Source organism: Schistocerca americana, chromosome 1 (assembly GCF_021461395.2).
Source record: "Schistocerca americana isolate TAMUIC-IGC-003095 chromosome 1, iqSchAmer2.1, whole genome shotgun sequence".
Lineage (NCBI taxonomy): Eukaryota > Metazoa > Arthropoda > Insecta > Orthoptera > Acrididae > Schistocerca > Schistocerca americana.
This window is the reverse complement of record NC_060119.1, coordinates 852,819,352-852,842,692: the sequence shown is the minus strand read 5'-3', so window position 1 is coordinate 852,842,692 and position 23,341 is coordinate 852,819,352. Positions and strand designations below refer to the sequence as shown.

The 23,341-nt window shown below is 38.5% G+C and overlaps 1 protein-coding gene across 1 annotated transcript in view; it reads right to left on the bottom strand.

Moving 5' to 3' along the window:
• The window catches only part of LOC124613427 (formimidoyltransferase-cyclodeaminase-like), a 116,127-nt gene that overhangs the window by 30,184 nt on the left and 62,602 nt on the right, over window positions 1–23,341 (bottom strand). Inside the window, exons 4-6 of the mRNA XM_047142133.1 lie at window positions 22,604–22,740; window positions 12,581–12,827; window positions 10,456–10,568 (exon numbers count right to left, since the gene is read on the bottom strand). Of these exons, the coding sequence (XP_046998089.1) occupies window positions 10,456–10,568; window positions 12,581–12,827; window positions 22,604–22,740 (497 nt within the window). The remainder of the gene's footprint in view (window positions 1–10,455; window positions 10,569–12,580; window positions 12,828–22,603; window positions 22,741–23,341) is intronic.

The following is a 23,341-nucleotide window of genomic DNA, read 5'->3' as shown; positions in this document are numbered from 1 at the left end:
TTTGCCCTCCCTTGCGTTGGCCATTCTTCAATTGGGAGAACAAGATTTGCTCAGGGAACTGGGAGTTTGGCATGCAGATGATATGACCAGCCCAGCAATGCTTATGTATGACAATTTTTGCTTCAATGCTGGTGGAGTTGGTTTCTTCCAAAATGCTGTTGTTTGTTCGCTGATTATGCCACTTTACTTTCAATATTCTCCTTAGACATCATTGGTGGTATTTTTCTAAGGACTTTAAGTGATTTCTGAAGGTGGTCCAAGTTTCACATCAATGCAGGCATGATAATCGCATTGTAGACTGTAAGCTTAGATTTAGCACTCAAATCGTGGTTATCAAACACTCCTCTCAAAAGACAACCATATACAGCATTTGTAAAGTTTAGTTAGTGTTGAATTTCTGCATCTATGTTAGAATTTGCAGAAAGATGGCCTCCCAGGTATGAAAAATACTCTACAATCTCTAGAAGTGTTCCATCAACTGTGATAACTGGAGCTGCTGCAGTGGCATTTGGGGCTGGCTGATAGAGGACTTTCATTTTGTCTGTGTTAAGCTCAAGACCAATGCATTTATGATGCATTTATGATAGTTTGTAGATCTTCCTCTGTATCTGCCAGGATAATGTTATCATCAGTGTACTGAAGCTCGATGACAGCTGTTGTGGTTATTTTGCTTTTAGCTCAGAGTCTGCTAAGGTGGAATAGCTTACCATCAGCCCTATAAGCTATTTCAACACCCACCAGTAGGTTTTTCTTAACAAGGCGAAGAATGGTTCCCACAAATATTGAGAATAGGCTGGGTGCAATAATACATCCCTGCTTGACTCCTGTGGTGATCATAAACATTTCTCGGGGTCCATTGCGGCAAGGACAGCAGCATTCATGTCATCATGTAGAAGCCAAAGTATTTTGATGTATTTTTCAGGACATCCATTACATCAGAATTTTCCAGAGTGCTTCTCAATTAACAGAGTCAAAAGCTTCAACAGGGTCTATGAATACCATGTACAGGGGTTGGTCCTGTTGTTTGGATTTTTCTTGGATTTGCCTTGCACTGAAAATCATATCCAACATGCCTCGATTAGGTCTAAAGCCACTCTGAGTTTCAGGTAGGGTTTTTTCAGCCACAGGAATAAGTCGGTTGGAGATAATCCTAGCAAGAATCTTTCCAGCTATTGAGAGTAATGATATTCCTTGGTAGTTTCCACAATGGGTCTTATTGCATTTTTTTGAATATAGTAATAATAGTGGTGTCACACAGATCAGCAGGTATTGTCTCAGTGTTTCACATCTTGGTAATAAGGATGTGAAAGTTTTTGATTAATTCGGTACTGCCATTTTTAAATATGCAGTCAAGATTCCATCCAGTCCATGGGCTTTGTCATTCCCCAGTTGGTGGATAGCTTCCTCAACCTCTTGAGTGGAAGGGACATCACCCATATGGTCTTGAATGGGTTTTTATGATATTTTTGTAAAAACATCCTCGTGCACCTCTGAATCTCTGTTGAGAAGTTCTTCAAAGTGCTCATTCCACCAAGAGCCAATTGATACTGAGTCTTTAAAAAGTTGTGTACCATTTCTATATCGAATGGGGTTTAGGCCTTTTTGAGGGGGCCACAGATCACTTTTGTGGCAGTGAAGAAGGCTCTGGAGTTGTTGGTTGCTGCTAAATTTTCCATTTTAATTGATTTTATAGTCCACCATTGATTTTTGAGAGCTCTGGTTTTCCTTTGAACATCAGGTTTGGCATGGAGATAAGCTTTTTTTTTGTAGACTGATGCTGGATCAATTTGCCAGGCATTGTAGGCCTTTCCTTTTTTTATCTAACATGCTTTGAATTTCATCATCATTTTCATGAAACCAGCCTTGATGTTTTCTTTAGATGAATCCAGTTGATTCTTGGCAAGCCAAAAACAAGGAGGGATGGTTTTCAGTATTGACCAGTGTACTTCAACTTTGTCAGGCTACTCAGCAGGCAACTTTTGCTTCACAATGTTCTGGAAATTCTTTTGGACTTTTTAATCTTTTAGTCATTCAGTATTTAGCAGATGTTTTGCTTGTTTCTTTTGCTTCCACCATTTGGATGGCACTTGTAGAGCCGTTACTGAACAGACCATTCAATGATCTGTCCATCAGTCATCAGCCTGAGCTACAATTCTTGTGATCTCCACATCACGTCGATCTCTAGACTGCCCAATCACATAATCTATGAGATGCCAGTGTTTTGATCTGGGATGTTGCCATGTGGTTTTAAACTTATTTTTCTGTCAAAAGAGAGTGTTTATAATGACAAGATTGTGTTCTGAGCATTTATTCAGAAGAAGAGTTCCACTGGAGCTGCCATTGTCAATACCCTCCTTACCAATAATACCTTTTGATAGGGAATAGTCTCTGCCAACTCATGCATTGAAATCACCTAGTAGAATAATTTTATCTGACTGAGGTATGGTTGATAAGAGTCAGTTTAGCTGGGTGTAGAGCTCTTCCTTCTTATCATCCTCTGAGTCTAGGGTTGGTGCATATGCACTAATTATAGTGGCTTTTTGGTGTTCATGAGTTTGAGACAGAGGGTCATAAATCTTTCATTTAGTTTTTCTAGATCATTGATAAGTTGATTCCTCACAGCAAACCCTCCACATCAATACAAGGCTCATTTTCATCTTTCCCTTTCCAGCAGAAAGTGTAGCCTCCAGCTTGTTCTTTTATTTGACCCTCGCCCACAAGTCTTGTTTCACTGGGGGCAACAGTATCGATGTTGCATCTTTTTAGTTCATGTGCCACAATAGCTGTTCTTTGTTGTGGTTGGTTGCTTTTGTCTGAGTCAATGAGAGTTCGATCATTCCAGGTAGCAATACTTAAGTTTCGTTTCTTCCTTTTGTTTCGACATATGTTGTATCCTGTGGACATGGCCATCCGGTCAAGTAGTTGGTTGGTTAGGATGACTGTGTTTAGGGCACCTTTCCAAGCCCCCTCCCCATGCAGGATGAGCAGAGTGGATTCTGAATAGGCATGCTCAGTCACAGGTGCAGCACACGAGCTACTCTACAGCCTCCTCGAGTAAAATGGTGATCACACGCCTGCCGCCTACATGCCGTTTTGTCACTAAGAGCTTCCAGATTACACAGTCCTGCTCCCATCGCAACCTTCTGATCTCTGCAAGGCTTTTCTGTATTGGACTGATAGTACTGTCCTCCAAAATATGCCTGTGCTTATATTTTTTTAACATGTAAAAGTTCCTGCACAACAACAATCACACTGTCCCCGACAGCTTTGTAATCTTGGTCCAGTGGCATAGTGACTGATAACTGAAGACACAAAAACTACTGAGGCGTTTTGGGCCCCTGGGACAGGTTGTGGTGGAAAGAAGGAAGATGGGTGAGGAAAGGAAAGAAAGAAGGGACATTGGAAGACACACTTGATCTCACTCCTCTGCTGAGATCCGTCTGGCTAGGTTGGACCTGCCAGTAGCTATGCTACTGCCTGCATAGCTCCCAGCTTCACTGGAGTACACAAACTCTCCCACCTGCACAGACAGTGCTATGGTAAGCACTCCTGGCATAGATCACTGAATGTATTAAACAACTGACATGTGTTTCTTGATGATAAATGTATTCTTAAATGTTAAACTGTTTTCATTGAAAAAACATAAAAAGGGCTTTGTTGTCAGATGTAGTGACTCTTGAGATAGATTATAGTTTTCTATTCTGCTCCTTTCTTTATCTACTCTCATATGACTACACTGCTGTGAAGATAAAATGAGAACACTAACATATATTTAAAAACAAAGAATCAATACCCACCTTGCAGCTACTCTTCTTGATACAGAAGTAGAAGGTAGTAACCTAAAGCCTGTCAAGGTGCCTGATATAATAAGCTTAGTTTGTGGGGCACAGCCAAGAACACTGGACTAAATATCATTCAAGTTAGAGAGAACTTAGCTGATTATAGGGACAAACAAGGAATATGATCCAGACAATCTGTGTAGGAAGGGATGAGTCCTCACTCTCAGGTAGATAAAAATCATTGCATAAATCCTCCATTGTGGTGGCAAGATTTCAGAGGCACTTGTAAACTGTCAGAAGTTGCCATAAAAATTCTGGGCGCACCTGTTACATCTGCTACTAAAGAACATTCCTTCAGCACTTTTGGATGGATCCACAGTAAAAAAGCAAAAGACTCACATCAAAGGGCTGTAAAATTAAACTATCTCTCCTACAACTGGACGTTGATGAATGGAGCAGGTATATGTCATAAGCCTGCTGACCCCAAGGAAAAACTCATACTGAACAGTCCAATCCAAGACAAAATGGAGAAGAATCCAGTGGTCAGTGAGGAATCAGATTCAGGAGAATCTGAGGCAGAGTCGGAACTTCATTTTCCTTCTTCATCTTATGAAGATCAAGAAAGTTACTGACATTTTTTAAAATGTTTTGCAGTATTATAGTATAAGTAAAAATACTACTTACAAACTAGCTACTTAATACAAACTATACTTCATTTCAAAAACTAATTTTAAACTTGAGTGTTGTTTTCTTTTTCGTTGTGCACTACCCTAAGAATTGACCTAATTAAAGATGTAAAAAGTTATGTTTATAGTCCAGTTTATTTTCCTTAATTACTCTCCCCTAACTCTCAAGCAATTTTATCGGCTTAGTTATCTGACCACGGAAGAAGTAGTGTTGTAAAACACTTTTTATAATGCAAAATATTAGATTAAAAATTTTTATTAGTGCCACTTATCAATTAATCTTTAAAACGCATAAATGCCTGGGAATTTATGAATTTTGCAGATTTGTTCAGGCATTTTATGCTGGACATTTTTGCCAACTTATAAATGCCCACGCATTTTACACTATTATGTGGAACGCTATCAGGCACCAGCTCTGCACCCTCAAACCCCCAGTCTGTAATTTACAGGAAATGCATGGCCTGTGTGTAGACATCTGGTGTCATGTACCTTTGAAAACCTACCAAGGATTTGTTGTATGCATGATATGCATAACAGCTCCCATATTGTGCTCCTAATATGGACTAACACCCTATTAAGCAGGTCGTCATAATGCATTTGATCATTAGTGTGTAAGTGTCCAACCAGACTGTCATGTACTTCATTACATAAAAGGATTTGTTAACAAAGAGTTATTGCATTACCATATTTAACATGCAAGGGTGGCTCCTCAGCCTCACTATAAGTGGTCATCTCATCCTGGATTTGGAATGACCTGCCCTTCCTTTTAACCTTCACCAATTTATCCCTCTCTTCTCCCCAAGGAAGGAACTTCAAGTTATGAAAGGTAGGTAGAGTGTCATTTTATGTTTGTCTATCGGCAGTACTACACATTTTTTCTCCTGTAAGTAAGTGCTGCCCAGGAATTCTGTCTCATAATTCATTAATTTTCTCAACTGAATTTTCCCCGATGCTGTTATCTAACTACACTATCATTCATACTTCATAAATATATCCCAATATGATCTATGAACTACTTTATTTTTAAATTCGCCTTGATAACTTTTCATACTCCAAGCTATTTCAGTTCCCAGGTGGCATTGCTTCACATGTATCAAGATCACGAATTCCACTTTTCTCTGTATGTTCATCTTTCCACAGATGGCTATGGGACTTTAGCTGTTCAGTACAAAACATCAAATGAAAACACCTTTCAACCATGTAAATTTCCAATTTGTTACTTTATTGAGCAACCAATCTGAGCTATATCTTACATTATCTTCACATCTTCTGACAAACATGTAGGAAGATTCCCACCTCTGATGCAGTCAAAATAGAGGTACCTGTAGTTTTTTGAGACAGCAATAATTTCAGTCACCACCTGCTTAGTTTTGTTGACACACTTTTTATTGAAATATTTTGAACCCAAAGCATAAGAGAGTTCATAATATCCTGAGGAACTATTTGTATTCAGGAGAATGGACTTAGGAGGGAATATCTGCATCACAGAAATGAATGAAATCTTTTCTCTTACTAACTTACTGGAGGCAAGGACTCAACTAAAACCAGAAACCAAAATAAAGCATGTGTAGCCCTCATAAATATTGATGTTGGAAGTAACAGTCATCACCGTTGTCTGGTTGACAATTGGTAGTGTACATTTTCAGGCTGTGCCGAGATGGGCTAGGTTAAATTTGAATCCTCAGTGCTGAGTCTTATAATAAGGTATAGCTGTCAGCTAGTGGTGGTCTGACTGCTGCATGCTCATGTTGTTGGTTTTATGTGCAGGTACATTGAAATCGATGTTCATCTTAGAATGTCCCAAAAACCTAGGTTATCGGTCAGCATTAAGTGTTATGGTTTCACTTCCAGTAATTGCACACTCGCCTCTACCAACATAAACTGCCTATATCCAAGAACTCAGTACTGCTATAGGTTTGACACATTAATCTCCGGCTGGAATATGCCAACAATAGACCTAGTTTGATAAGCCCTTACAAAAAAAGAAAGAAATTCCATGTTGCCTCCAAAGTTCATTGGTGAGTATTTAACTTACTTTCCATTCGGTCACAAACTGAAAATAATAGAACCCAATCTGTACCCCACTGTGCTAAAAGAAAGCCACATTCGGGCTCTAAGACTGGAAACTTCGTTTTTATTGATACATAAAGTGCTAGGCCATACAAAATACAAGAGACTGCTTCAAAATTTATCTTGGAACATGAAATGAATGCATTGTACAGTAAAAGGAAGTAAAGTAAAGCACATCATCAGTCTGAAACATTATTTGAACATTACAGTGCTTTAACAGACATGATTCTGTTGGTGGTGTTATGATGTTCTTCTCTATCAACAATGGAACCAACTCGTTCAGCCAGTTATAGAGGGACATAGCCCAAACGATGGTGCAGTTTCATTTTTTCATGTTTGTGAACATGTATTAGAGGTGGAAGTCATGTGCAGTTACGCAAAAGTCATAGAATGAAAGACTAATTCAACCTCAAATATTTGAAGTCATTGTGCTATACTCACACAGACACTAAGCCTTCAATGTTTCATTTTATATCTTTTAGCTAAAGGTCACATGTACTAAGTCCAGCACATAGACATCACACACAGTAGCAAAAATATTGTGAAAAGGATAGTTGCTAATCACCATATATGGGAGATGCTGAGTCACAGTTAGGCACAACAAAAAGACTCAAACAAAGCTTTTGGCCACACAGACCTTCATCAAAACAGTCAACACACATACTCATGCAAATGCAACTCACAGCATACATTGGGCGCTGATGACCCCGCTGTTTAGCGCCCGTAAATCTCAAACACACACACACACAGCATACATGATCACAGTCTGGCTGCCAAAGCCAGTGTGGTCAGCTAACCTGCGTGCTACTAAAGCAGTGACTGACGATATGCTGCAAGCTGGTATTGTTCATTTGTCCGATAGCCCATGGGGATTTGTTATCAAATTAATACCAAAAAATGATGGCACTCTTCACCTCTGCAGCGATTACAGAGTCCTCAACACCAATACAATCCATGCAGTTTCCCAGTACCAAATATACAAGACTTTATTCATGCACTGGCAGGCACATCCACTAAAGCATACTTGACTGTAAAAACGTATATTTGCAAATCACGATGCACACTGACAGTACCACAAAAATGGCAATCGTCAAACCCTTAGATCTGTACAAGTACCTTTTCATGCCTTATGGGTTTAAAAATGCTGCATAAATGTGGAAACAATTTATTGAAATCCTCTTTCACCTCAGTCATTGCTATTCATGCCTCAACAAAATCCTTATTTTTTCTGCCACCACTGAAGAACATGAGGTACACCTCAAGTTAGTTTTCTAAACCTTACAAGACAGTAGTGTGTCAAAGTGTGTCAATCAGTCATGACAAATATCAACTATGTCAAGAAGAAGTCAATTTACTAGGACACTTAATCAGTGCCACAGGCATCAAACTAACATTAAAAAGGGTAGAAACTGTATGACAGTTTTCACTACCACTAATTTACCACAAACTTGATGTTTCCTTGGAATTCTAAATTTCTACCGATGCCACATGCCACAAGCAGCTGCCTTACAAGTCTTGCTTATAAATGCTTCATCAGGTAGCAACAAAAATGAAAAAAAAGGAAAGTTGAATGGACTGAAGACACATGAAATGCTTTTGATAGCAGAAAAATTAGTCTCGTTAATGCAGTCACAGTCACATGTCCCATCCCAGATGCTCAACTGATAGTTACCACTGACGCGAGGTGCAGTGCTACAACTGTTTGCTGGGCAGTGAAACCCAACCTCTCTGGTTTTTCTCTTACAAACTGACAGCTTCCCAATCCAAATGGCATTCAACAGGGACCCCTCATGCTTTGTGAGATAGTTAAGTGCTTCCACAAAGACACTGAAGATCAGAATGTCATTCTACTCATGGATCACAAGTCACCTGTCGACACTATAAAACATCCATCAAAGGTAAGTGCATAATTTTTTCCACACCTGACTTTCATCTTGCAGTACTCAACAGACATATGACACTTACACAGTGCAGACTTCATTGCTGATTACATGTCAAGGGTTAATACCATATCCCTTCACTTCAACTATGAACACCGGGTTGCCACCCAACAAATTGACCCTAGCATTGACGAACTATTATTTAGCAATGAAACCAGCCTCAAAATTGAAAGATGCACAATCACAGCCAATGGAACATCGATCCTGTGTGAAATCTTTCTCAACAAAATTTGACAGCTGGTACCACTAAAATGCGACGTGAAATGCTTAACCAATTGCACAACCTTTCACATCCTGGCATATGCCCTACAGTCTGCCTCATCAACAAATGCTTTGTGTGGCCCAAAATTAAGAGAGACTGCCACACCTGGTCCAAGACGTGTGAATATGTCCAACTGCAAAAGGTCAATTTGTGATACCCCCAGCTCATTTCCATCACCTCCAAAGCTACTTAATGGGGCCCCTTCTTGAGTCAAAAGGTTACAAGTTTCTTCTCTCCATCATGAGCAGGGCTTCATGGCAAATGGAAGGACATTACAACTGAAACAACAGCGCATTATTTTGTTGACACTTGGATATCATACTTTGGCACATTCAGACCATCACTATAGATCAGGGCCATCAATTTGAATAAGCACTCTGCAGTATTTAGCAACCTATGCAGTATTAAACATACCTGCACAACCACCTACCACCTGCAGAGCAATGGCCTGGTCAAAATGTGGCACAGGGTCCTTAAGGCTGCTATCATGTGCCACAGTAGATCTTGGATGGAGGCTCTGCTGTGGGTCCTTCTTGGAGTGTGCATAGCGTACAAAGAAGACCTGCAAGTATCGCTGGCTAAAATCTGGTCCTCCTGGTGGAGTTCGTACTACCAACACAAAACAATGAATATACAACCCATCAAGCACTTGTACAATGTGTCAAAGAATACATCTGACACTCCCATGTACTGCCACGCAGTCCTCACACAGCACCATGAGTATTTGTACACAAAGCCCTTTCATACTGCAAATGTGTTGCATGATGATACAAGTCAACCTGTGCTCCAACCACCTTCCTGAGGCTCATACAAAATCATCAAATGAAATGTGCACACTTTTGATATCACTATCAGTGATAAAGTCACCACTGTCACTGTCAGTGAACTGGTGCTATGTGGGGATATTGATACTTATAACCACCACTAGCAAGTAAGGACTGTAATGTCTGCAACTTGACCAAAGACAGCAGTGGGTTTTGAGCTATATCAGTGAATGGATATGCTGCTTGTATTGTGCTTGTCAGTAAATTATGTTTCTATATCATCATTCTTGTCTTATTACTGGTACATTGCTACTGCCTCTTAGTGTGATTTTTACCAAAGGATGCGCCATCAATATTGGCAAAGCTCTGGCAAGCAAAAGATAAAGGAGGAAGAGTGTTTTCAAGTGAGATGGAGGGCAAAATATTTTTATTTCTTGTTGTTCCAGAGGTGCTTCTGAGAGCTATTTATGTTTCTCACAAATTGTGTCTTATCAGCTACTTCCCAGATGGATGCATTCATCAGCTGGCATTTGTGTGATGTTACAATTGATAACTTTGATATGGTCCTTTCAGTGGTCTGCCACAGCTGATTTCACACTTTGTCTTAAGAATGTGTGTTGTTTATACTGATTTACACCCTTTTGAGGGTCCTCATTGTTTCACCTATACTCTTTACCAGAAGCATGCATCAGCTCATAAACTCCATCATTGATGGGATGATTAAATGGGCTCAGAGCAGATTGGAGAAAGTCTTTTATTTTATGTTGACAAAAAATATATGTTTTATTTCATTTACCTATGGTATATTTCATATGTCATCTGTTATTATGCTGAATATTTACATATTTTTAATGACAGCTCAACTGTCAGGATGTTTTTTCTTTTTGGCATGATATTCTCTGCATGTAAGACATATTAGTCCATTATATTAGGTGTTTTGGTAATGGTACTTACCTTGGATTGAAGGTATGTAGTTCTGAAAGGCCAAGTTTGTTAATAGCAAGTCGAACTTTTTGATCTTCTGTTAGTACAAACAGATTTTCCTTGTCTATATAATATTCTGCAACCTGTAAGGAAATAATTTCTTGGTATTACTGTACATGTAACAACATTTCAAAGATGAATATGTTTTTATTTCTGGAAGATTCTCTGCATAGCTGATGTCTGATGAAATGTAACATCACCTTTTCTTTTGCTAAACAAAATTAGAATTAGGATTTGATAAAATAAATCTGAATTTTCTACTTATATTTTTATTTTCCAAGCAGAGTAGTTATGAGGTTCAGTCAAAAAGTAATGGCTCCTATGTTTTTTTATTTTACTTGTCAAGAATTTCAAATGCAAAAACATAGATTGAAAACCACAGCACTGATGATTAATTTATAACTTTTCAATATAATCTTTATTCATTCCCACAGTTTTGATCCATCTTTTAACAAGGACATGTACTCCAGTGTGATAAAACACATGGTCCTGCTTCCGAAGCCATTGACACATGGACATTTTCAAGGCCTCCTCATCTTTGAAGTAAATCACACAATGAACTTCTTTCAACAGCCAGTACAGATGAAAGTATAATGGTGATAGGTCAGGGCTGTATGGGGGATGAGGTGAGACTTCCCATCCATTTTCACTATAACTTCAATAGTGTGATGTGGTTTTGCATTGTCACAAAAAAGAACAACATGCACAATAGCTTCTGTTGGACAAACTTGCTGAAGATGTGCTTTAAGATGTTTGAGGGTTATGACATATTGGAGATAATTTATTGTGCATCCATGTTCCAAAAAATCAACCATAATCAAACCCTCAGCATCCCAGAATATTTTAGCCATAACTTCCCCTTTCAACTGCACAATTTTGAACTACTTCTTCTTCAATGAGTTTCTATGTTTTCTGTAAAAGAATATTTAACATAGGTGTAGATTATTAGCAACATATGACATTATCACCAAAATATTATGTAATTATAAATATGTGTATGACTAGTTATAAAAACTACACAAAATATGAGAAACCTGTTTAATTGTAAATGTAAATGTGTGCTCATGTGTTGTAATCTGATGACATCCATACAATATTTATTGTTCCATGGATGAATAAATAAATAAATAAATAAAAATGATGCCTTGACTGACTCATTGATTCTGGTTCAGAAAAATGAACCCATGTTTCATGTTCAGCCACAGTTTTTTTCAGGAACTCCTGTCCCTCCAAATGGAAGTGCTGCAAGAGTTCTGTGGTAATTGTGTTTCTTATCTCTTTATTTGGAGCGAGTAACATTCTTGGTACCCAAGTTGCACAAAATTTTGGGTATCTCAGCTGCTAAACAATTTTCATCACACAGCCTTTACTGAGAGAGGTAATATGACAAAAATCATCAGCAATTACCTGGCAGTCATGATAAATGATGTCACTGACTAGCTGAATATTGTGTGGAGTCTATGTAGTGACTGGCCTGCTGCTCCCTGCTTCATTGGCCAATGATATTCGCCCCTTAGCTTCATTACAGTCACAAACCCAGTAATCCAACAGTGCTGGTATCCACTGTTGCATGACTGTACACATGTCATTTTTCAGTCTCTCATGAATGCAAATGGGCATTTCACTTTCTGAATATAAAAATTCTACACTTAATGCAATCTTAATACACGTATACGAAAATCAATGTTGGCCATTTTGCAAGTGATTGCAATACTGGCATCCTTTCATGCAGAAAGTTGCTACTGTAATGAAATGGAGAAGAGGTTTTGCAGAATGGTATGACATTCAAATTTTTGGCTTACCAGTAAAAACAGTAAGTATTATTTTTTGTCTGACCATCATATAATAAATAAAAAAAAAAGAACTGGAATGACATATTCTGCTATTGAAAAAAGTGGGTGTCCTTTTTTGTATTAAAGACTGAAATTTAATTTGTCACTGTTACTAGTCGATAAGTCTTCTAAAAAAGGGCAGGTTCAACAAATACATTTTCAACTTATCTGTTTCAGTTGTTAATGAGTTACTGGTACTAAAATAATCCAAACATGACATAAGCTTGTACATTGCTCATATTTATTTGTCACCCTGACATTACCTGCAGAATTGCTTTCAGTGGAACAACTCCCAACAATTCTGATCCCACGACTGACACACGTAGAGCTGCTGCCTCTTTGCACACTTCTTCATAGGCTATATGAAGTGGAGTTACGTCAAAGTCTGTTATGTTGAGTGACACTTGTGCTAGGTTTTCCTCCTCAAGCCACCATCCAATGCCCTGAACTTCCTTAAGACTTCCTGGTTGCTCAGTGCCTCGACCAGTTGTTCTTACATTCAGTGCTATTCTGAATAACAGATAAACATATCTTCATAGATTAGTTAACAGATTCATTATTGAATAATTATTTGTTAATCATATTCTAGCATTGTAACTAAACAAAACTGCCAAGATCAAAATGAATCAGAGTTCCATAATACACTTTGTATCAAGAATAGCTTGAAGGCAGTGTGTGTTCAAAGGGTACAAGTTGAATTATCTAATTGTGTTGTATTAAGTGGATCATATTTAGAAAAGATGTATTTATGTAGTTAACAGTCATGTCTAGCTCACGTATACTACATTAAGTCAATTATGGTTTCCACAGTAAATGAAGTTTACAGGAAAGAGATTGGCAGAAAGTGCAAAATGGTAAACAGAGTGGTTTTTTATCAAAATGATGTGGAATGAGTCAATTTACCGGATATCTTTTAGTGAGCATATGAGCATATTACTTTTCATTTCTCCTCATTGACTACACTTCAAAACTAGGATTTTTATAAAGGTAACTGGTTTTTATATAAAAATTCGTCCATGGAATAGAAGCAGTAGTCCAGAATAAATGACTTTAGGTTATATTTAAAATGTGCTTTGCTATGTGCCAGGCTTTTACATTAAGTAAATTTTGTTACTGCATATTGAATTATTTTCTGATCCACTGACAGCTTTAATAATGAATAATAAGGGTCACTTTTTCCTTTAGTGTTGTAGGTATGGAGCAGGAATGGCTAGAGGAGAAATGCAAGGCTGTAGAAGCACATCTGACTAGGGGAAATAGAGATGCCACCTATAGGAATATTAAGGAGACCCCGGAGAGAGAATAAGCACCTGTATAAATATTAAGAACTCAGATGACAAAACAGTACTAGGTAAAGAAGGGAAGGCTGAAAGGTCGAAGAAATGTTTATATGGGACAGCTATACAAGGGAAACAAACTTGAAGACAATATTGTAGACACTGCAAGAACAATCTGACTGAGGTTTGAAAGATTTAAGTTGGAACAAACCACCTGAAGTAGATGACGTTCCCTTAGAATTATCCAGATCCTTGCCACCCATACCATAAAAAACCTATTCTACCTAGTACACAAGATACTAGTATATGAGATAAGAAAAATACTCTTAGTCTTAAGAAAATAACAGTTCCAGCTTCACAGAAGGCTCATGCTGACAGATGTGAAATTGTCACCAGACAATTTTTGTGATCATAGACTGGAATAAAAAAAAGAAATTCCTTATTCCATGGATCCCTGTTTTTATTTGTGATGAAGTCACAGCTTGTAAAAAGAGAAAATGCTCTTCTGCATATAAAAATATAAATTTGAGAGCAACCTAGTGCTCAATATCATATCTTTTATTGATATTAAAAAATTAAAAATGAGAACAAGCAACTATTCACCTGCTGGTGAATAAAAAGTGCTGCATCGGAACATTTAGACACTGATGTATATTTTAGCTTTTACTTTTCTTTCAAATGAAGTGGAGACACCCACATTTGGACACCAAGAGAAGTGATTTATGGCCTGTCCTAATATTGTCAGTGCTGTTACCATCTAGTAATTTTCATTATGATACAGTAAACTTTTGATATTTTCTCGTCACTCTTCATGTCATTGTTGTCATTTGTTCAGTAGATATTGTCCATACAGAGCTTTTACTTATCATATAGGATATGGAAATATAATGATGTACTAGTGGGTGACTTGCGAGATCATGCTCGAATACAGCACTGTACTATAACATTTAATAAAGCATATTCTTCAGCTTTCATTCATTCTTTCATCACATTCTGTAGACTGCATCAACAAGGTATTTGGAATGAACATTAACAAATGACGATCAAATCATACATTCTGATGATAACTTTATAAGATTTTGAAACCAGTTATATTATCATTTGTATCACATGATGCATACTTTTATTTAATACTGTTCTGTGGCATAAACTCCTTAGGCAGAGGAGCTATAGTCATTTTTTCATGGAAGCTCAAGACACTCACTTGTGAAGCTGAAGCCTACTTAAACTTCAGAAGGACACACTGCTAGAGAATGTGAGACCTTTTAGGACTTTGGGAGGTTGGGTTAGTTCTGGAAACTTTGCTTGCCACAGTAATTAGTCATGGCTAACAATTACCCATAATTTTGATCGCTGAAGGCAGATCCAGATAATATTTCAAAGTGTTGCAAAGACTGGCCACTTGCTTTAAATCTTCATAAATGGAATCCAGTCTTATAAGAAAAGAAATGAGGTGATTTTATACAGAATAGATGAAGTTTTAAGGAACATATGAAGAGTGAGACATGAAAAGGTTCTAAGCACAAAATCTCACATTCTTCGGGAGAATGAAAAAACAATGTATCTCTCTCTGTACATAACTGATTTGTATCCAGAAAATGGAGACAGTATTATGATACAACAAAATTATGCTGCTGACCACATCATCACAAAAATAATGTGACACATTAGAAAATAAATACTTTATTAAGAGCATTCAAAGTGCCACATCAGATAATTGACTGGGTCTAGCTGTCAATAAGAAAGTTTATTCTTGCAAAGAAGAAAACACAACCAGCCACTGGTAATAATGCTACTTATTTATAAAAATGGTGTCTTTACCAGTTTTGAACTGCCAAGTTCATCTTCAGATAGCTGATCTTGTTTATGTTACATTTGTATCTGAGAGAGGCCTGGAGATACTGGAAGGTTTCAGATAGATTATATAATGGTAACACAGAGATTTAGGAACCAAGTTTTAAATTGTAAGACATTTCCAGGGGCAGATGTGGATTCTGACCACAATCTATTGGTTATGAACTGTAGATTGAAACTGAAGAGACTGCAAAAAGGTGAGAATTTAAGGAGGTGGGACTTGGATAAACTGACAGAATCAGAGGTTGTAGAGAGTTAAGGGAAAGCATTAGGGAACGACTGACAATAATGGGGGAAAGAAATACAGTAGATGAAGAAAGGGTAGCTTTGAGAGATGAAATATTAAAGGCAGCAGAGAATCAAGTAGGTAAAAAGATGAGGGCTAGTAGAAATCCTTGGGTAACAGAAGAAATATTGAATTTAACTGACGAAAGGAGAAAATATAAAATTACAGCAAATGAAGCAGGCAAAAAGGAATACAAACGTCTCAAAAATGAGATCGACAGGAAGTGCAAAATGGTTAAGCAGGGATGGCTAGAGGACAAATGTAAGGATATAGAGGCATATATCACTATGGGTAAGATAGATACTGCCTACAGGAAAATTAAAGAGACCTTTGGAGGAAAGAGAACCACTTGTATGAATGTCAAGAGCTCAGATGGAAACCCAGTTCTAAGCAAAGAAGGGAAAGCAGAAAGGTGGAAGGAGTATATAGAGGGTCTATACAAGAACAATGTACTTGAGGACAATATTATGGAAATGGAAGAGCATGTAGATGAAGGTGAAATGGGAGATATACTGTGAGAAGAGTTCGACAGAGCAGTGAAAGATCTAAGTCGAAACAAGGCCTCGGGAGTAGACAATATTCCATTAGAACTACTGATAGTCTTGTGAGAACCAGCTCTGACAAAACTATACCATCTGGTGAGCAAGATGTATGCGACAGGCAAAATACCATCAGACTTCAAGAAGAATATAATAATTTCAATTCCAAAGAAAGCAGGCGTTGACAAATGTGAAAATTACCGAACTATCAGTTTAATAAGTCATGGCTGCAAAATACTAACACAAATTCTTTACAGATGAATGGAAAAACTGGTAGAAGCTGACCTCAGGGTCAATCATTTTGGATTCCTTAGAAATGTTGGAACACGTGAGGCACTACTCAGCCTACAACTTATCTTAGAAGATACATCAAGTATAGATTTAAATGTCAGGAAGTCGTTTGTGAAACTATTTGTGTGGAGTGTAGCCATGTATAGAAGTGAAACATAGATGATAAATATGATAGAAAAGAAGAGATTAGAAGCTTTCAAAATGTGGTGCTACAGAAGAATGCTGAAGATTAGATGGGTAGACCACATAACTAATGAGGAGATATTGAATAGAATTGGGGAGAAGAAAAATTTGTGGCAGAACTTGACTAGAAGAAGGGATCGGTTGGTAGGTCATGTTCTGAGGCATGAAGGGATCACCAATTTAGTATTGGAGGGCAGTGTGGAGGGTAAAAATCATAGAGGGAGACCAAGAGATGAATACACTAAGCAGATTCAGAAGGATGTAGGTTGCAGTAGGTACTGGGAGATGAAGAAGCTTGCACTGAGTCGAGTAGCATGGAGAGCTGCATCAAACCAGTCTCTGGACTGAAGACCATAACAACAACAACATGTGAGAGTCAAGGTAATTCCTGCAAGAGGCAGAAAGACAGTGTTAAAGTGTATCTCCTGCCAATTATGACTGTGGCTTGCTGTGTGACTAACAAGTCAGATTTGAGCAAGTTATGTGCATGCAAAATAAAGTTCCTGGAGTCAGCCTTGCAGAAGTCTAGAAAAGATAAAATTAAGGATGAAGATGTCATAGGTGAGATGTAAGTGGATCTGTCATTGACTGAGAGACTAAGTTCTGCACAGCTCAAGAGGTTTGGCCATTTGGAGAGGATGAAGGGTAACTGCCTGTCAAAACAATACTTCGATAGAAATGTGCAGGGGAAAAAACCAATAGGACAACTCAGAAAAAAATGGTCAGATCAGATTAAGGAAGATCTGAAGACTAGAGAAGAAAACTGGGGAACAATAGCAAGCAAGAAGTATATCAAGATAGTGCAAGATGTTGCAAAATTATTCATAAACACCCTATCTGACTTACTGGAAGGATACAAAGGTGATGATGATGATGTTGTTGTTTACATTAGTTGGCTGTTTTTCCCCAACAATTAATGTAAACAACAAAAAACAAAATTTTAACATGAACAGCTATCTGAAGATTAGTCTGTATTTGTCTGACTAAATTACATTTTTAAAACTTCAGAGGAAAGCCCAGATATGTACAAAGATCATGCGCCATCTATTAATGCATATTTGAAAGTCTGGGGGTATGCAACAGAGTATCAGAACACAAAAGCACTGAAAGTTTGCTTTTTGAAAAAATGGTACTTCGAATAATTTCCATTTCCACTCTTCATGCAGAGAATACTGACTAGAAGGAGGAACAGAATGATATGTAATTTGTTACATTCAGACATCAGGGAATAATTTCTATGGTCCTAGAGGAAGCTTTAGAGAGTAAGAACTGTCACTGAACACATCCAACAAATAACTGAGGACACTGTGTGCAAGTGGTTGCTTGAGTTGAAGAGGTTGGTGTAGGAGAGTAGTTGTGGTAGGATACATCAAACTAGTCAGGGGACTGATGAACCAGACACTTCAAAAACACATAAAAAAGTGTTGTGTTCCATGACTATAATATCAGTGGCTCACAGCTGAAATCAGGCAAATGTTTGCATGTAGCAATTTGTGGATATACAAAATGAAATCATTACATAGGCAGTCATAGGTAAAGTTGATAAAATATTGGGAAAATAGAGACACAAGCTATAAAGGATATTTCTTACAAAATACTTGTGCAAACCATCCTAACATACTGATTAAGTGTATGGGAGAGGGGTATTGAATACATACAATGAAGGGTAGTGTGATGGTCATATATTTGTTTGACTCATGGCAGAGCTTCACACAAATGCTGAAGAACCCCAGCTGGCAGATGTTTGTAAATAAATGTTAGTTATCCCTCAAAAGCCTGCTTTCCATTTTTCAAGAACCAGTATTTAATGAGGTGTTGAGGAACATACCTTGGTTTCCTATTACTCCCATTGGGATACAAAGATAAGAATAGACTGATTAGAGCACACACAGAGTCATTCTTCCCATGCTCCATATGATAATGTAGTGGGAAATATTGTCTGCCATGCACTTTACAGTAGTTTGCAGCATATGAATACAGAATAAACTTCACTATTTGGCCTTTAAAATTCATTTATGACAGTATGTGAAATCGACAAATTTCTGGGTGTAGCAATGTGTAGGAATATGAACTGGAATGATCACACAGGCTCAGATGTAGGTAAAGTATATGACAAACTTTGATTCAGTGGTAGGATATTAGAAAAATTCAATAATAACAATGCAAATTGCAGTAAACACTCAAGCAACCCACTATAGAATATTGGTGAAATGTGTGAGACTAAAAGGGAATATTAAATGTATACTAAGAAAGCCAGCAAGAATGATTCCAGGTATTAGTCACATTGATTATAAACTATTGGATTGCTTTAGCTGTTCACAAGTAGCAAGAACAATGTATTTTAGGCAATGAAAATCACTAAATGACAGCCCGATCTCTCAAATTTATCTAACTGATTTTATTTGATCTTCATGAATTACGTTACATACAGACAATCTATTTATAGTAGTCCTAGAGGAGAATTGAAAACTCTACAATTTTACTTCAGTAAATATAATATAACTAAATAGTATAACTACTAGATGAAGTTGTAACTGATAATCATTGCATAAAATTACAATATTATAATGTTTTTCTTGTGCTGAATTATCTTTGAGCACCTTTGAAAATACCTTCTTACTTTTATTATCCTGTAGTGTCCATGGTAAATTTTGTAATAACTTTATTTTTGAATGTTGAGGTCTTGTTTTGAGGCAGTACTATATGTATCTTAGTTAGTGGTGATTTCTGGTGCAACAGAAGTGGACAGTAGACTTTTTATGCTATCAACTTGTCTTTATGATGTTACTGTATTACATGTTTATAGGATTTTTGGTTGTTGTTTAATGACAAAATATACTGATCTTAATTTACAACAACAATGGAAATTCTTGGATGGAATGATATAAAAAATAAAGGAAAGGCAACTATTCACCTACAGCTGATTGATGTGTGGCACACAAAAACATGTAACAGAAAACAGTATTACACTAGCTCTCAAGCTCATGCTTTTCCTCTAGCAAAAGTACGCACATTCATACACACATAACCAATTCAAATGAATCCCTTGCACTCCAGCACCTGGAACAGCATTCCAGACAACACTTCCTTATGTTATCCAGCCTGCTGACATCCTACTACCATCTTGGAGTTTTCATACTCGTCAACTCTTCATACCACCCTGATGCTTCCTAGCTGACCTTTTCAACTTGCCACTGCCCCCAAATCTGCCTTCCAACACCTCACTAAATCCAGAGCTGAAACAGTCCCACAACAATGTTGTTAATCTTTCCACAAAAATCCTCAGCCTCACAGAAGTTTGTTCTACCAAAGGCCTCACCTTCAGCTCTGCACACAAAATTAGCAGCATTGGACTCATCAAAGAGCTACTCTCCTTCTCCCGATCTGTACAGTGGGAACATTTCTTTGATAACAATCCCTCCAACCAAAGTCAACTTATACCCCAACATTGAACCCTGCCTCTTCCAATACCTGCCACCATACAACCTTGATCCTCCACCCCTCCCACCTAACCACACTTGGTTATCTCAACTTTGTCTCATCATCCTTCCCTACGTCCCTTCCTGAGAACACCAACCTATCAGCAGAAGAAAGGACAGCCATACACAGCCTCTAAACAGATCTTGACCTAATCATTCTGCCTGAATCTCTCCCCTGAATCCATTTTCCTTCTCACCCCTATGAAACCCCACACACCCATATTCTACACGCACCCCAAAATCCACAAATCGAACAATCCCAGCTGCCCATTGTAGCTGGTTATTGTGCTTCCACTCAAAGAATTTCAGTTCCCATTGACCAACACCTCCAACCTATTGCTCAAAATCCAGCCACCCACACCAAAGATACCAACCACTTCTTTCAATGTCTCCCCACCATCCCCACCCTTTTACCTCCTAGATCCTTGCTTGTCATTGTTGAGGCTACTTTCCTATACATCAACATCCCTAATGACCATGGTATTGCCATTGTTGAACATTACCTCTCCCATCATCCTTCAGATGATAAACTTACTATCCCATTTCTCATACATTTTACTAACTGTATTCTCACACACAACTACTTCTCCTTTGAGAGGAAGGTACACAAAAAATCTGGCACCGCCATGGACACCCTCCTATGCCAACCTGTTTGTGGGCCATCTAGAGGAAATCTGAGCCTCCCAAAATCCTAAACCCCTGGTGTGGTTCAGGTTCATTGATAATACCTTCATGATTTGGACTCAGTGTGAGGACACCTTATCCTCACTCCCTCACAACCTCAATAACTTCTCTCCCATATGGTTCAGTTGGTCCTCCTCAACCCAGCATGCAACCTTCCTGGACATTGACTTCCTCCTCTCTGATTGATCCATCCACAACTCTGTCCACATCAAACCCACCAACCAACAACAGTAACTGCATTTTGACAGCTGCCATCCCTTCCATACCAAAAAATCCACCCCATACAGCCTATTCACCCAGGGATGGCACATCTGCAGTGACTGGAGCTCCCTTGAGACCTAATCCAAAAACATATTTCCCATGCCATATTACCACACACTCCCAATCCTCCCACCATCCGCAATTTCCAGATATAAAGGAGCACCCCTTTGACACCCAGTACCACCCCAAACTGGAACTACTGAACTACATCTTTTGTCAGGGCTTTGATTATCTATCATCATGCCCTGAAATTAGGGAAATCGTACCCAAGATTCTTCCACCTCTCCTAAAGTGCTGTTTCATCACCCATCCAACCTCCAAAACATTGTAGTCCATCCCTATGGCAATCCCAGCCCCTTGCCACAGGGACCATATCCCTGTGCAAGATTCAGGTGCAAGATCTGTCCAATCCACTGACCCAGTGCCTCCTATTCCAGTGAAGTCACAGGCTTATCCTACCCCATCAGAGACCTGGCCACCTGTGAAAGCAGCCATGTCATGCACCAACTATGTTGCAATCATAGCTCAGATTTTGTTTTATTGGTATGGATACCAACCAGCTGTCCACCAGGAAGAATGGCCACTGCTAAAGCAAAGTTGAACATAATGTGGCACAATATGCAGCTGAATGTAACATGCTCGATTTCAATGGTTGCTTCACAATCCAGGACATCTGGATCCTCCCCTTCACTACCAGCTTTTATGAGTGCGCAGGTGGGAGTTGTCCTTACAGCACATTCCCATTCCTGAAATCATCCCATCTTCAACCTACTGTCCCCACATCCTCCATCCAACAATATCTGCACTTTCTGACTTTCTGTCCTGCTACCTCTTCAATTCATGTCCCCTCACCCTCACTGTGTTCTGCTTTCTGCTGACACACCCACAGGTCTTTTCCCCTTCTCTGCTCCTCTCCTTTCTGTCACCTGTTTTTCCCTACTCTCCCTGCCATACAACCTGCTGACACTGTGCCTGATGGTTCTGTCCTGCCACCTCTAGTCCCTGCATGCTCCACCAGGCAGGGCTGATTCCTCTTTGCCTACCCATGTCCTTCTATCCCTCACTCTTCCCTGCCCCACTCCAGATTGTTCAGATTGTTGTTCCCATTCAATGTGTTTCAGTTGGATTCTGGCCTGTGTGGCCAGAGATAGTGGTCATGTGTATGTGAGATGTGCTTGCGTATGTGAGTGTGTGTGCATTTTTCATTTTTAAAGAAGGCTTTGGCTGAAAGCTTATATGTAAAATGCTTTTCATTGTGCCTGTCTGCAACTCAACATTCCATCTTTATGGTGAGTAGCAGACTGTTTTTTAAATAATACTCTTAATTTAAGTAAGATGGGAATATAATTTAAAGGAGAAAGAAAATTTAATCTGTAGTTTCTCTAATTCATAGAACAAACCACATTCTTTGGAGTTGGTTTTGTTTAATTACCTATGTGCCTGTTCTTTAGTCCCAAGAATGTTGATGTTATAGGCAAGCAGAAATTTTCTTACACCAACCATAGTAGCTCCCCATTTGGGACAGAATGCAACTGGTCCATAGTCAGGTTTCCACTGTGGATCATTCAACTGAAATGGAGAGAGGTAGTACAATAAGTTTTCAAACATCTAACAGTCCATATGTGTTTGCTATGTACTTATTACCAATAATACCTTAAACATTTAAAATATCTGTCCCTGTCTTCATCATTCTCTGTGCTTTTACTTCCTTTGTCACACAGGAGCCCCTGTTGGGTTTACACCTTATAGTTCCACACTCCTTTCAATGGACAGATTTCCTTTCTGATGGTACTAGTTACATGAGTTGAAAGAGAGTTTGGAATGAAGGCTGGAGTCAAGTGTGGTGGAGGGAGAAGGGGGGAGGGGGGGGAGGGGGGGAGTTGACTGAATTTTGTGCCTCATACAAAAGTGACAAACCAACCTAGCATACTATTCAATGTGTGGATAAAATGGACAAAACTCAGTTTTCCATCTGGGTAGTGTGAACAGTGATCATTCACTTAGTGGACATATCACATCCATGCCTATGTCATATTATAATCCTAGAAATAGGTATAGAATTTACTGTGCAAACTGCATGGATCAAATATTTCTTAATTTGCTAAAAGGTTACTCAATTTGTCAATAATCAGTGTGTCCATTAGTGAAACAATATGTCCGATTCTTTTGC